Source organism: Panicum hallii, chromosome 2 (genome assembly GCF_002211085.1).
Source record: "Panicum hallii strain FIL2 chromosome 2, PHallii_v3.1, whole genome shotgun sequence".
Classification (NCBI taxonomy): domain Eukaryota; kingdom Viridiplantae; phylum Streptophyta; class Magnoliopsida; order Poales; family Poaceae; genus Panicum; species Panicum hallii.
This window is the reverse complement of record NC_038043.1, coordinates 1,825,682-1,840,047: the sequence shown is the minus strand read 5'-3', so window position 1 is coordinate 1,840,047 and position 14,366 is coordinate 1,825,682. Positions and strand designations below refer to the sequence as shown.

Below are 14,366 nucleotides of genomic sequence, written 5' to 3'. Positions count from 1 at the left end.
GCGAAAGCGAAAGCGAAAGCGGCCTGGCCCACACGGCAGCGCCTTATCCGCTGGCCCCGGCCGACCTTCCTCCCCGGGAAGTCAGCGGACGGAAATGCCCCCGCGGGGCTCCCGGGTGTCGGCCGAGCCGCAAGCTGCCTGCCCTCCTGCGCGGGGCATAGTGCTTCTCACGCCAAAAGCCTGGCCCCAGTGAACGCGACAGGTTTTAGCTTTTTAAACAGCCGTCTCGTCCAGCTGCTGCATTGGTATGTACAGCCAGGAGTCAACAGGATTGGGAGAAAAACTAGCTTAATGTTTAATCGTTGTACAAAAAAATGCTGAGATGGAACGCATGAGTTGAAGCTCGTAGCCGGATTGTTTGAAAGAAACTTTTTCTTTTAACCCGGTTCAACACGAAACTAGTTCTAGGTACTTTGGTAAGTGTCAATAGAAAGATGATTTTTTTTTTGATAGGAGAAACGACTGCAACACCAACTCTCGTGTTGGTTCTAGCAGTACCTCATAGATTGGTAAGGTTTATGACTTTATGAGATTGTTTATTTTCACTCCATTGCAAATAAACATTGTGGCAGTTATATACTAACAAATCATTTAGTGCTTGCAGTATCAACCTCGTAGGACTGCAAAAGGCCCTACCTAGCAACCATCATGGCTCGGAGGGTAAAATGGTCACTGGATTAAGAAGTCAAAAGAGGATCCCAGTCCCCTTTGCAAGAACAAGAACCTTTTTCTTTTTTTAAAAAAAACTGCCAGCACGCTTTGAACTCCAAAAAAGAGGCCTCCAGGGGCAATCCAGACATTTTGCTCATCTCCCCTTCTCCCAATGCCCCATCATCCCCTTCCTCTCCCCTGGCCGCTTCCTTCATTTGCCAACCTCCACGGCTCGCCACCACGGCACCACAGAGCATCTAATGCTTTCCCTCGCTGCCTCCCTCCCTCCTTAATCCCACCCTAATGCGCCTCAATAATCGCTCCCGCCACCACTAAACCCCTTCCGGATCCCGCCGCTAACCACAATCTCCGGGGTTTAAAGCCCGGGGAGCCGGCTGCTTCAAGAAACAGCAGAGCAGGAGGCGGAGGCGGCGGCGCGGCGGCGAGATGGACCTCGCGTCGTTCCTTACGTCGGTGCTCACGTCGTTCGTCATCTTCGTGGTGCTGGTGCTGGTGTTCACGTTCCTGTCGCGCCGCCCGGGGAACGCGCCGGTGTACTACCCGAGCCTCCTGCTGCGCGGGCTCGACCCGTGGGAGGGCCGCCGGCGCGGAACCCGCAGCCCCTTCGGGTGGATCCGCGACGCGCTCTCCGCGTCGGAGACCGACGTCATCGCCGCCGGAGGGGTCGACGCCGCCGTCTACCTCGTCTTCCTCTCCTCCGGTACGGCCAGCCACTGGGTGCTGCTCAGTTCTTTTCTCTGTTTTCCCCCTTTCAGAAACTTTTTTTCAGTATGGAGGGATTTACTTGCGGTTACTCGGCTCCCCGGGTACTTGATTTGTAGGTTATGTGTGTGTATGTCTTAGCGTTTGTTTAGTGTTTTTGTTTGCTCAAAGGAAACTTTTTTGCAAGATTTTTCTCACGTTATTTCTTCTTGTAGTGAAATTTCTTTTGTTATAAAAAAAATCTGTTCTCATTTTTATGACGAACTTTTGTTATAAAATAAATACATATTTTTTGGTTGTTCGCACGTTGTAGGGTCTTTCGAGTTAAGTTTATTCTGCAGATTGTCCTTGAAAGGTTTATTTGCATTAGATGAAGGTGGTTAAAAATAGAACTAGGATGCATTTTGGTGGTTGGGGTTTGGTCAGGCGCACACTTTGGATGAATTTCCAGCAATTAACAGTATTTGACCCTTGATGTTCCAGTGCTGTCCATCTTGGTGTATTCTGGGATTGTGCTGCTTCCGGTTCTCCTCCCTGTTGCTGGAACTGATCGAGGCCTGGAACTTACTGCTGCTGCTGGCATCAGGCCAAAAAATGATGACAAAAACAACTCAGCTCCAGAACTCCCGGAGATTCAAAGACTAGCATTGAGCAATATCCAAGTAATCTACTTTTGATTTGCCTTTGTTACTACCCCCAATCTCAAATATAAGTCAATTTAAGTTTGTCCTGTGACCATCAGTAAACAAAAATTATGTGTATATATTGTCAATATAAGGTCAACTAACTATATGCATCATGAAAATACTTTCATTGCATATGACCTTTCTATCAATAGTATATTTTTGAAGATGCTCTGGTTAAGATTATCATTAGGTGTCCTGAACGTCATATATTCACATGGACTACTGAAATCAGCATGTTTTTACACTCTGCAGGAAGGAAGTATGAGGCTGTGGGCATTTCTGTTGTCAGTCTATTGGGTTTCCTTTGTCACCTATTTCGTCTTGTGGAAGTCATACAAGCATGTTTCAAATTTGAGAGCGACTGCAAGATCAACACCAGATGTTAAACCAGAGGAGTTTGCGGTGTTGGTGAGAGATGTCCCTAGATCCTATCCAGATGAAACTATAAAGGACTCTGTAGATTCATATTTCCGAGCACTTCACCCTAACACCTTCTACAGATCAATGGTTGTGACAGACCACACAAAGGTACTTCTATTCTTAAAATGTTATCCCCTTTGACCGTTACATCTGCTCTAAAGATAATCACCCACCCCAAAAACACACACACACACACACACACACACACACACACACACACACACAAAGGAGGAGAACTTACTTCTGTTGTGATCACATGGTGTTGCAGGCTGATAAAATATACTTGGAGATCGAAGAGCACAAGAAGAAAATTGCTCGCGCTGAGGTTGTCTATGCAAACTCGACAACTGAAAGTAACCCTGAGGGCATTAAGCCTACTCATAGGACTGGATTCCTTGGTCTTATTGGTAAAAAGGTTGACACGATTGAATACTGTAGCGAGCAGATTAAGGAATTACTGCCCAAACTGGAGGCCGAACAGAAGACTACCCTTCGTGACAAACAGCAGCGGGCTGCCATTGTCTTCTTTAATAGCAGATCTGCCGCAGTTTCTGCATCTCAAACTCTCCATGCTCAGGTGTTTGATAAATGGACAGTTATGGAAGCTCCTGAACCACGTGATATAATATGGCCCAATCTTTCAAGGAATATTTATGAGAGGCAAATCAGACAGGTTGTGGTCTATTCCATTGTCTTTCTGGCGGTGGTTTTCTATATGGTTCCTATCACTGCTGTCTCTGCTATTTCAACTCTGGAAAATCTGAGGAAGGTGCTGCCCTTTCTGAAGGTGGTAGTGGACCCTCCAGTGATCAAGACTGTCTTGCAGGCTTACCTGCCACAGATTGCACTTATTGTGTTCCTCGCACTGCTGCCTGCTTTTCTTATGTTTCTCTCAAAAGGAGAGGGGATCCCTTCTCAGAGCCATGTAGTCAGGGCAACATCAGGAAAATATTTCTACTTCATTGTTTTCAATGTCTTCCTTGTCTATACACTTGGGAAGACCTTGTTCGCCTCTTTGAAAACTATTTTAGATAACGCTAACATCAATGTGATCATAAATATGCTGGCCACCAGCCTGCCTGGAGGTGCAACATTCTTCCTCACATTCGTTGCACTGAAGTAATTCCCCTTTGTCTCGCTTTTGCAATTACTTATTGTCCAGTTTTCAATACCTAAATATCTTTAACTGCGGTGGAATGTAACTCTCCCATTGTTGATATTGTCAGATTCTTTGTTGGTTATGGGCTCGAGCTCTCTCGCCTGGTTCCTCTCATCATCTTCCACCTGAAAAGGAAGTATCTTTGCAAGACTGAGGATGAAGTGAAAACAGCATGGGCTCCAGGAGACCTGGGATATAGCACCAGAGTTCCAAATGACCTGCTCATCGCAACAGTCGTGTTATGCTACTCGGTCATGGCACCTTTGATTGTTCTATTTGGTGTTGCATACTTTGCCCTTGGATGGCTTATAGCAAAAAATCAGGTGAGCTTGGTGTTCTATGAATACAAAGATATGAGACATCAGAGGGATTCTCAATTTTTATCAAGATAATATCGTTGGTTTCTGATTTATCATACTTTTCTTCCAATGCAGGTTCTTAGAGTTTATGTTCCTTGCTACGAGAGCAATGGGCGGATGTGGCCACACATGCACACGAGGATCATCGCAGCTCTACTCCTTTATCAGGCCACCATGATTGGCGTTATTGGCCTGAAGAAGTTCTATTATTCACCTATCCTTCTGCCACTCCTCCCGATCAGCTTCATCTTCGCCTACATCTGCCATATGCGCTTTTACCCCGCATTCGCCAAAACTCCCCTGGAGGTGGCACAGCATGAGCTGAAGGAAACGCCAAACATGGATGCCATCTACACTGCATACATCCCTCAGTGCTTGAAGCCTGACAAGCTCGAGGATTTGGATGCCTTTGAAGATGCTCAGTCGCACACCACTTCCAGAGCGCCGTCCATTTAGTTTGGGGTTTCTCGTCCATCACAACAGTGCAGAAGAAAATCCAGACCCGTAATGTTAAATTTATGCAGGGTGTCCGTCCACGCATGAACCCTCTGGACTATTGTTTCAGGATAGGAATCTGATGTGAAATGTACATACTCGATGATCTTGTCTGCTGAACGTGTATGGATCGTTGTAGGTAGCTGCTGTGGATATCTGGGGTTCTGAGTGCCTCTTCATTTCTACCCGTGCGTGTGTGGTTACTGTAGACAATCTTTCGTATTGCTGTGTAGCAAATCTGTGAGTCGATTTGCCTAATGCTCTGTAACTACATTAATCAGAACCACTGTTATTTTTAGTTGCTGTTACTGGTGAAAGTTCATGTTTCCTTGATTCAATATTTGCAGCGCAACTGCCCAGCAGTTCTGTTGGCAGCTGCACCCGGTGCTGTTTTGTGTGATACTTTGATGTCCATGAGAAATAAAACTTCAATTGCCGAAACGCAAAACCATGCAGTAGATGTACGCAAACTTTTCCAGCGTTTTTTCTTTGTCTCTTGTGACAATATTCATTGTGCTGGTAAAATCTGTCTTTCCCTAGATTTCAAGGGATTCGTAAGCAAATTTGACCAAAATTCAGCCTTTGATTTCTTCCAATTTGGAAAACTGATCAACCAATGGGGGACGGAACAATTTGAAGTGCAGGCGTGAAGACGGAGCAGCTCCTCGCGCCCTTTCCCTCCGGAACCGCGCGCGCCTCATGCTCGACGCGGCCGGTGGCGGGACGCCGTCCACGCACCCGGCGCTTCGCCACTGCGTCGCGCTCCTCCGCCTCCACCTCGCCTCCCCGTCCCTCGCCGCCGCCAAGCAGCTCCACGCGCGCGCCCTCCGCGCGGGCGTGGCGCCCTCCCACCCGCTCCTCGCCAAGCACCTTCTCTTCCACCTCGCCGCCCTCCGCGCCCCTCCCCTCCGCTACGCCGTCGCCATCCTCACCCGCATCCTCCCGGACCCGGACCCGTTCTCCCTCAACACCGTCCTCCGCATCGCCGCGTCCTCGCCCCGCCCGCGCGTGGCCCTCGCGCTCCACGCCCGCCGCCTCGCGCCGCCCGACACGCACACCTACCCGCCGCTGCTCCAGGCGTGCGCGCGCCTCCTGTCTCTCCGCGACGGCGAGCGCATTCACGCCGAGGCCGCCAAGAACGGCTTCGCCACGCTCGTCTTCGTCAAGAACTCGCTCGTCCACCTCTACGGCACGTGCGGCCTGTTCGAGAGCGCGCACAGGGTGTTCGATGAAATACCCGTGCGCGAGCGCAACCTCGTCTCCTGGAACTCGATGCTCAACGGGTTCGCGGCAAATGGCCGCCCCAACGAGGTGCTCACTGTATTCCGGGAGATGATCAACGTTGACTTCGCACCAGATGGATTCACTATGGTGAGTGTACTGACAGCGTGTGCCGAGATTGGCGCGCTTGCTCTTGGGCGGAGGGTGCACATATATCTTGCAAAGGTTGGGTTGGTGGGTAACTCGCATGTTGGCAACGCTCTGATTGATCTGTACGCCAAATGCGGCAGTGTTGATGATGCAAGGAAGGTGTTTGAGGAGATGGGGATGGGCAGAACTGTTGTCTCGTGGACCTCGTTGATTGTGGGCTTGGCAGTGAATGGTTTTGGGAAGGAAGCGCTGGAACTGTTCGGTGTGATGGAGAAGGAGAAGCTTGTGCCCACTGAAATAACGATGGTAGGAGTGCTGTACGCTTGCAGCCACTGTGGGCTGGTTGATGATGGGTTTATGTATTTTGATAGGATGAAAGAGGAGTATGGCATCACACCAAGGATTGAGCATTTGGGATGTATGGTGGATCTGTTGGGGAGAGCTGGTAAGGTCGAGAAAGCTTATGATTATATTGTCACCATGCCATTGGAGCCCAATGCTGTCGTGTGGAGGACCTTGCTGGGTGCTTGTGCAATGCACAAGAAGATGGAACTTGGGGAGGCTGCTTGGGCAAGACTGGTTGAGCTTGATCCAGGGCATAGTGGAGATTACGTTCTCCTCTCAAACCTTTATGCTGCTGTTGGGAGATGGGCGGATGTTCATGTGCTTAGGAAAACAATGGTCAAGGATGGGGTGAGGAAGAACCCTGGGCGCAGCCTTGTGGAGCTCCGCAACTCCGTATATGAGTTTGTTATGGGTGATAGGTCTCATCCTGAGAGTGAACAGATATACAAAATGCTTGCTCAGATAGCTGAGCGACTCAGACGTGAAGGCTACATCCCTCGCACAAGCAATGTATTGGCAGATATAGAGGAAGAAGAGAAGGAGACTGCCTTGAACTACCATAGCGAGAGGTTGGCCATTGCATTTGCCTTGCTGAAGTCTCTCCCTAGTACACCCATCAGGATAGTGAAGAACTTAAGGGTATGTGGGGATTGTCATACGGCAATTAAGCTGATATCAAAGATTTATGATCGGGAAATCATTGTGCGGGATCGCAGTAGGTTCCACCATTTTAAATGTGGATCATGTTCATGTAAAGATTACTGGTAGTTGATTACTATACTACATGAATTGACTGTCCTATGATCAGATAAGTTGCACTGGATTCTGATTGTGCAAGCCGACAAGTTTTGTTCAAGTTCAGGAATGGCAAATGATATATGGATTCAGCCAACGCATCCAGCTTTTGTTGCACTGGAGGGGGGGAATTTTGAGGCAGCCTCATATATTATAGGTTGTATTATCACATCCCTGCCCTCAAGTTTTCAAACGCAAGATGTTCCCTACCTTGTAAAATGGTAATATGTTTTATCCATTTCACTGAACAAATGTGGAATCTGGCTGTTCTAATCCTATTAAGTTTTATTCTGGTTCAAAAGAGGTGTTTGCTAGCTTCCCTTATGTTGGTGGGTAAATAACAAATGTTTGCAATTGTGTCCCGATACAGATCTGAATCCTGATAGGTCTGCATGAAATGATCAGGCCATGCTTTCAAGACTATCTTTCCAACAACATCAATGCAAGACTGAAGACCCTTACAACCTGATAAAGCTTGTAGCGAGCAAGGTTAGAATATAACTGCTTTCTTCATGACACCATGCACCAAAGGGTAGCTTATATTATACAGTCTCTTTAACCTTGTTTGATGGGTGTTGCTTTATTTCAGTTGTTTCAGCTCATTAGGATTGCCACTGATGCACTACTTTCATTTCTTCTTCTTCTTTTTTTTAAACTTTCTTCCTGGCATGTCATTATTTGGCATCCTTAGATTTTTAGAGTTCCATTAGATTTTTAGAGTTCCAGTTTTGTTCAGATGCAGCTCAGGAAAAAAATGTAGCTTTTTCCTTGTAATTCTGTTCACTGAATCACCTTTATTGGGGTTCAGTCTTTGTAAAGTGAAGGCTTGTCACTTACTGCAGTACTTTCCTATCTAGTATTATTTATGGAAGTTTCCCCAGCACCACCGACAGTTCATCATTTTTCATCCTCCAGTTTCAGAATTCCAGTTTAGTTCCCAGTGCAACAGAGGCAATTATTCTTAACTTTTTCCCTTGTTCACGGAAGCCCCTTCGTTAGCTTCAGTTTTTGTAAAGTGAAGGTTCTTCCCTTAATACACAAGGAAAGCCCCTCATTAAACCCAAGTTATTTACCATGAAACGACGAAGAAAAGGTATGAGAACATGCACTTGGCCCCTTCACATCTCCTGGAATCTAGTGGCTAAGTTTCCTTTTGTCCTTCTAGAAATCATGCCCATGCATGCATATCAGCATAAGAATCCCATGGTTTCCTGGCCTTCAAGTCATTCCCCCTCAATATTCTATTGTATTCATAAAGGTCCTGTACTGGTTATACAGTCTAAAAACTGAGTGAGATGCTGATATAATCCTAGCCTACTTTGCTTCAGACATGTTGCAAGAACTGCAATACCACCTGAGCAGACCACCTGCATGCATGATTCTTAATAAACATAATAAAGCTCACTGATTTCCTTTTATTTGAATGTCATGAGCATCAAATGTTAGTAGCAGTAAATTGTGTTAATTAGAGCCAAATTGGTCAAACTGAGACCACATGGCCTGAGGATCCAATAGACTGGTCCTCTGTTAGGTGCAAAATGCATCTCTCTCTGCAAACTGGCTCTTTGTGCCACTTTCCATGCCACCTCCCTCCCATGGCCATAAATATGCACCATAGCAAGCACCCGGGGGTGCTTTCCGTGTGCACGTCTTGCTTAGTGATCCGAGTGAAATCCAGCCCTTTTTCCCATGAACAGTGTCTGCTTTCCTGTCGACGCAGCTGCTCTTCACACATACTCTCGTTATATTCCCTAGACACTCACACACGGAGGAGGGCAGAGTGAAAAGCAGGAACTGTTTCAGGTTCTGTAACTTATGCTTCAGCCATGAAGAGAAAGGAGCTGATGATCATGCACGGTCTTCTGATTCTTGGATGGTTCATAGGTTGGTAATACTGGTAGATTTCTTCAATGGTTGTTTCTACAATGTTTGATGACAGAATCATTTCTCTGAATTCATATCACAACTCTGCCGTTTCCTGCATGTTCAGCCTCTGCAGCAGGCCGCATCCCACCACAGGAGAAGGCGGAGTCGGTGACGCCGATCCCGACGCTGTCGCCACCGGAAGGCAACACAACGTTCATCAACGGCGTGACGTGGTGCGTGGCCCGGCCGGGTGCCTCCCAGGAGGACCTCCAGAACGCGCTGGACTGGGCGTGCGGCCCCGGCGGCGCCGACTGCTCCCAGCTGCAGCCGGGCGGCCGGTGCTACCAGCCGAACACTCTCCTCACCCACGCCTCCTACGCCTTCAACATCTTCTACCAGCAGAACGGCAACTCCGACATCGCCTGCAACTTCGGCGGCGCCGGAGCCCTCGTCAAGCGGGATCCAAGTATGTAAACTTCGTGCCTTGCGCTCCATCAATCATGTGTTCGTTTTGATCATCACATTGTTCAGTGATCGATCTGGATTCTGATTGTTCGCTCTTCGCCGTGTTCTTTTCAGGTTTCGGATCATGCAAGTTCCTGGCATCTGAGTAAGTGAAGTCGGCAGCAAATGTTTTCTTCGACCTCTGACTTGTGATGATGATTCATGACTCGTGTGACGGGTGGTAAACTTTGTTGGGATGGATGGTGCAGGACTTCTGCAGCAGCTTCCTCGGCGATACTGGGAAGGGCGTGGACGGCCATGGTCGCTGCATCTCTAATCGCGCTTCGGCTGATAGTTTAGAAATTCTCGGTTCGTGATGTAGACACGGTCTGATCAGGCACTGATGCGAAAAAAAAAATGTGATGCGACGAAATGTCAGTGTTATGGTGGTTTCCTTCTGTGGTTCTTTAAGGAACGGTGCTACTTTTTCGTGTATAAATTTTGTTAACATTCATATTAGTCTCAGGATTTCTTGTAAACTTATTTGCCCTTTGCAAAGCGTGTGGTCGCATGTGTTGCCAAAATTTCCTCGCAGAAAGATAATGGCCACGGAGAAACACGGCCCATGGCCCTAATACGAAGCACCACGCCGAAGCCCATACAGCAGTCGTGCGGCCTGCGGAGAAGCAAGCCAACGTTTAGTCCCACCTCGGCCACCCACGGATAGCCTGCGCAACTTATAATCCAGAGCGCTCCAACCGAGTTGTCTCTTCGGAGACATCCGATAAAATTGGAACGATACAGAGAAGATTAGCATGGCCCCTGCGCAAGGATGACACGCACAAATCGAGAAATGGTCCAAATTTTTTTGAGAATTTGCGCACTGGTCCCCGGCGCTTCCGGTTTCTCTTGCAGATATGCCCTCGGGACTCTCCTTGGCCCTCCCGCTCAACGTTTTCTTCACGATTTCGTCCTCGAGTTTTGACCCCGGAACTTTTTTGTTTGCTGTTAGGCCCTTGCTTCTTACTCTGTCTTACAGGTGTATCCGTTATGTTTTCGTTTCGACCATTGGATGTTGTCCACTCCATCAGGCATGCCACCAGGGCGTCTCTTTTCTGCCCTTGAGGCACGATTCTGTTCACAATTTGATCCTCGGATGCTTCTTAGAGGCTGGAGCTACAATCATCTGCTGCTACTTGCACTTGAGCCCTCGATCGGGTGGAAGTTCTGCATCACAGTTAGCGATCCCTTTTTGGTAGCGATCATCGTGTACCACTGCTCTGTCCCAATTAGCGGGTAAGGTGCTCATTGCTCATGCACGTAGCTAGGAATACTATTCTGCCATGACGCAGCTAAGCTCTTGCCTGTGATACGCCTACCTAAAATTGATCATTTTTTTTCAGTTAGCCATTTTGTTGCAGCAACCAGCAAAGCGGCTCCTATGTTTTTGTACAAGCACGTTCCCTGATTTTGTTCGACACGTGTAATTTCTCATACACTAAAAATACACCCAAACCTCTTTTCATGGCCGTCTCTCTTTTTTAAAAAAGGAAAGAGTTGGGAATCGATTCCTAGCACGAGTAAGCATGCGTCATTCAGATGCTTCCACGCGGACACGCATCGGCCACGACGGGCTGCCACCTTTTAATGCCTCCAGAGAGCACTACTGACCCTACCACGACGGCCGCGAGCCCGCGATGATGATCCCGATGGCCGTAGTTTCTGGCTTCGCCCTTGTGGGTAAAGATGGATGGATCCTGACCGTCGCCTGCATGATCCGGCGGCACGCCGCGGCTGCCAACCACTCCAGATTATTCCAGAATGCCTTGGCATCTTCGGCTTCAGAACGCGCGAAATGGGCCCACCGGAAGCCCCGCACGTTGCTCATAAGGCTGACTCCAATGCGGCGGGAGATATCTCTCAACCTCACTCTCACCCCACCCCTCCAATGCACAGATTAGCTCTCACTTGTCTCTCCTCCACGTCAGCTTTTCTTTTCCAGATTTAATTATTTCACACTCTTTTATTCGCGTACGCAAAATAATTCAATAAACTAATTTTATTCAACTAAAAAAATTACCGATTACATCATAATTAAAAAAGAAAATTACATCGCAATTAAAAATAGCAAAAATACATAATAATTAAAAGAAAATTCTAATCCTCCGAATTCTCGTCTAGTCCAAGCTCTTTTTCCACCATCTTGACGGTCTTGAAATGAGTACGTTTTTCTGCTTCGTCTATATCTGCAGTTGATCGGGACTTCATTACGCTCCATCGCTTGAACAGTTTAGCCTTCACTAAACCACCCCATATATTCTTCATTGCAAATGCTTTACTTGCTACTGCACTGCTTTATGAGGATTCCTTTCTCTTCTCCTTCCCCTTAGCCTTCTCCTTCCGCTTAGCCGCCATGGCCCTATCACGGTCTATTGGACGAGTCTCAATATCCTGCTCGGTGTCTTCTATTCTGCCGGAGCTGTACTCACCCGAAACTCCGAGGCGGGTTCTCTTGCTACTCACATCGGATCCACTGCCAGGATCATGTTTCGCTGCCCACTTGGGTTCGTGGCGAACAGCTCTCCACCGATGATGGCGCTTGAATGCTGTCGTCACTTTCGGGTCGTTCTCGTACCTCGCCATTGCCCCCTCCATGACCATTGCATCATTTGCTCCATTCTGACATACTCTTTCTTCTTGGATGTAGTATTCATTAAACAGAGCCACCTCGCGGTTGCACACGTTCCAATGATCCGTCAGTTGCTTCGCGGTGTGACGACGGGACGGCTCCGCGATAGAGTTGAAGGTCTCCGCTATTTGGCCCCAAAAACTCAAACCGGTCTGGTTGTTGCCGGTGATAGAGTCATTCGTGTGATAAACCCAAGCATGTACCTAGCCCGAACATATTGTTAGTTATTTGAAAAAACACGATATTTAAATACATGAACACTAATTAAATTACCAATTTTCCTCCTCCGCAATCGTCCAGTCAAGTCTCTTTGGACGCTTTGGTTCAGTCGCTCCCGCTCCTTCATTTTGAGACTCAACGGAGACGGAGCTTGGAACCGTGGGTGCCGCGCGCGGAGGTGGTGGGTATGAACCATATGGAGGTGGAGCGTATGGAGGTGGAGCGTACGAAGGTGGTGGGTACAGACCTTCAGTCCCGTTCCTTGTGCCTGGAGGTGGAGCATATGGAGGTGGTGGGTATGAGTATGGACCGTACGGATAATGATATGGCGGTGGAGGTGCCCCCGGAGCCGGAGGTGCAGCAGGGGGGAATAATGCCCGGGGTTGCGGCGAAGAATTGACATCGGAGCAGCGATGCATCGGAGAAGGGTCATCTTAGAGAGATGCTTGTGACCCGTCGGACTGTAAGAGATCGGTGAAGGTGTGGAAATCTGGAGACCAACCGGTCATGGTTTGGAAGGAGTGAAAACCGGGTGGGGTATTTATAGGGGGTTGGAGATGAAATTTGGGACTTTTTGTAATTTTTTTCGAATTTTTTGGTGTTCAAACGGTCAAATAACGGCTAGTTCAACGGATAGTCCGCGTGGACCAATCAAAACGCGCCACGTCATTTCCTCTCGCCCGCGCACGCCGACACCAGCGCACCGTCTCGCTACCGCCCGCCTCCGGCCCCCGCGCGCCTGCCAACGCGGGCGGGATTGCTCCTGCCTTCTCTCTCCCTCCCGCCCGCCTCTCGCCTCGCTCCTGCCTAAGCCGGGCCGACAGGGGGGCGGTACCGCCCCCATTGGCACCAGCCTAAGTAATGGCCCTTGAGCACCTCCTTTATTTTGGAGCAAAATCTTCAGTGCAAGATGAGCACAAAGGGTGCCGCTACTTCAGAATCCATTCATCGAAATTTTCCGTTTTTTCTAAGTAGATCAAAAATAATCCGCTCCTACAAATGAAGCATGGTTATTGTAATTTCTCTAATTTTTAAATCTAGAAGTTTTGATTTTTTTTCCAAACAACCTCAGATATAGAGTAGCTCCATATCAAAAGTTGTAGTGGTAAGATCTAAAATTTTAAAATTTTATATTTTATACATTCTTTATTTAAGATTTCTTAGAATCAAATCATTTGATAGTTATACCCTATATATAGCTATGACTACGTAGTATCTCATACAACTCAAGTCATATTTTGATATTTCATAATCTTAACCTTTATATACACTAAAATATACTTGATATATTTTTTTATCTATAGTTGACAATAACCATAGTGTCTCAGTTTACTTTCGTTTATTTATTTTGCTATAGGTAAAGATTTAAATAAATTTTCGGAATAAAATTAAAAAATATTTTTATGGGCTGGTGGTGGCGTCACCGCCACTGCAAATCAATTTTAGAGTTAATATAAAAAAACAGCCTACCGCGTAAAGCTGGTGTTCTGCACTTTGGCGGTGGGTTTTTTGTTTCTCGTGGCCTTTATTTGTCTTGATGTTATTAATTGTTAAGATTAAGAAATATTTATGGTGTGACATCGATGAGGGTGATGATAATCGCCCTGACGCCCAGTCATACTGTCCGTGTCTTAATTTTCTAATCCTGAAATACTGGAACCTGATCCCAAAATACCCGATTTTTATTTCGGGTATGTTTTTAAAAATCCGAATTTAATTTGAAAAATTCGAGTATACACCACCGGTACCCAAAATTTCCGAACTATCTGACGTTTACCTAAGAGCCCAGTATTAGAGCCTTTTTGGTGGGGCTCCTCTCCCGTCAGATTGAGCTCTTTCGTTAGTGTGTTGCTGTTTCGCTATGTAGCGGTAAGAAAAACAGCTCCTGCTCCGCTTGTTTTTACCCAGGGGACAGAACAAGCCGGTGGAGCTCCTGACCCCGCTGCAGTGGTCTACAGTACTAGAGCCGGAGCGCCGGAGCCCAACCAAACACAGCAGCCAAGGTCCAAAGGTCCATTCCAATTCTCCCAGCCCGCAACGAGAGCAGCCACCTACACCTCATCCTCCACCGCCCAGCCGCCACACCCACTCGCCCAGACCTCTCCTGGCCGCTTCCCCGGTCCCCATCCCCGACCCCCGTCCGC

At 47.6% G+C, this 14,366-nt stretch overlaps 3 protein-coding genes and 1 non-coding gene across 6 annotated transcripts; all 4 read left to right on the top strand.

Annotated features, from left to right (window-relative positions):
• The first annotated feature begins 855 nt into the window (after nt 1-855).
• On the top strand, nt 856-4,819 carry LOC112880643 (CSC1-like protein ERD4). The gene is made up of 6 exons (XM_025945370.1): nt 856-1,372; nt 1,858-2,036; nt 2,313-2,588; nt 2,749-3,599; nt 3,707-3,962; nt 4,074-4,819. The coding sequence occupies exons 1-6, from the start codon at nt 1,099-1,101 to the stop codon at nt 4,452-4,454; spliced, it is 2,217 nt and encodes a 738-aa protein (XP_025801155.1). The 5' UTR covers nt 856-1,098; the 3' UTR covers nt 4,455-4,819.
• A 331-nt stretch (nt 4,820-5,150) lies between these two features.
• On the top strand, nt 5,151-8,775 carry LOC112879678 (pentatricopeptide repeat-containing protein At4g21065). 3 transcript variants are annotated; one of them, XM_025944042.1, is made up of 3 exons: nt 5,151-7,225; nt 7,375-7,493; nt 8,760-8,775. In XM_025944042.1, exon 1 carries the CDS (start codon nt 5,193-5,195, stop codon nt 6,975-6,977), a length of 1,785 nt encoding a protein of 594 aa, XP_025799827.1. In that variant the 5' UTR covers nt 5,151-5,192; the 3' UTR covers nt 6,978-7,225; nt 7,375-7,493; nt 8,760-8,775. The 3 variants fall into 3 exon arrangements, with proteins under 3 accessions (XP_025799827.1, XP_025799826.1, XP_025799825.1); XM_025944041.1 differs by lacking the exon at nt 8,760-8,775 and adding an exon at nt 7,594-7,875; XM_025944040.1 differs by lacking the exon at nt 8,760-8,775 and having other exon boundaries at nt 7,375-7,875.
• On the top strand, nt 8,459-9,853 carry LOC112879679 (major pollen allergen Ole e 10-like). Its single transcript, XM_025944043.1, has 4 exons — nt 8,459-8,888; nt 8,995-9,336; nt 9,450-9,480; nt 9,584-9,853. The coding sequence occupies exons 1-4, from the start codon at nt 8,831-8,833 to the stop codon at nt 9,672-9,674; spliced, it is 522 nt and encodes a 173-aa protein (XP_025799828.1). The 5' UTR covers nt 8,459-8,830; the 3' UTR covers nt 9,675-9,853.
• Nucleotides 9,854-10,079: 226 nt separating this feature from the next.
• Nucleotides 10,080-10,182, top strand: LOC112883644. The gene has a single exon (XR_003226898.1). It is a non-coding gene; the product is annotated as a U6 spliceosomal RNA (small nuclear RNA).
• Nucleotides 10,183-14,366: the final 4,184 nt, after the last annotated feature.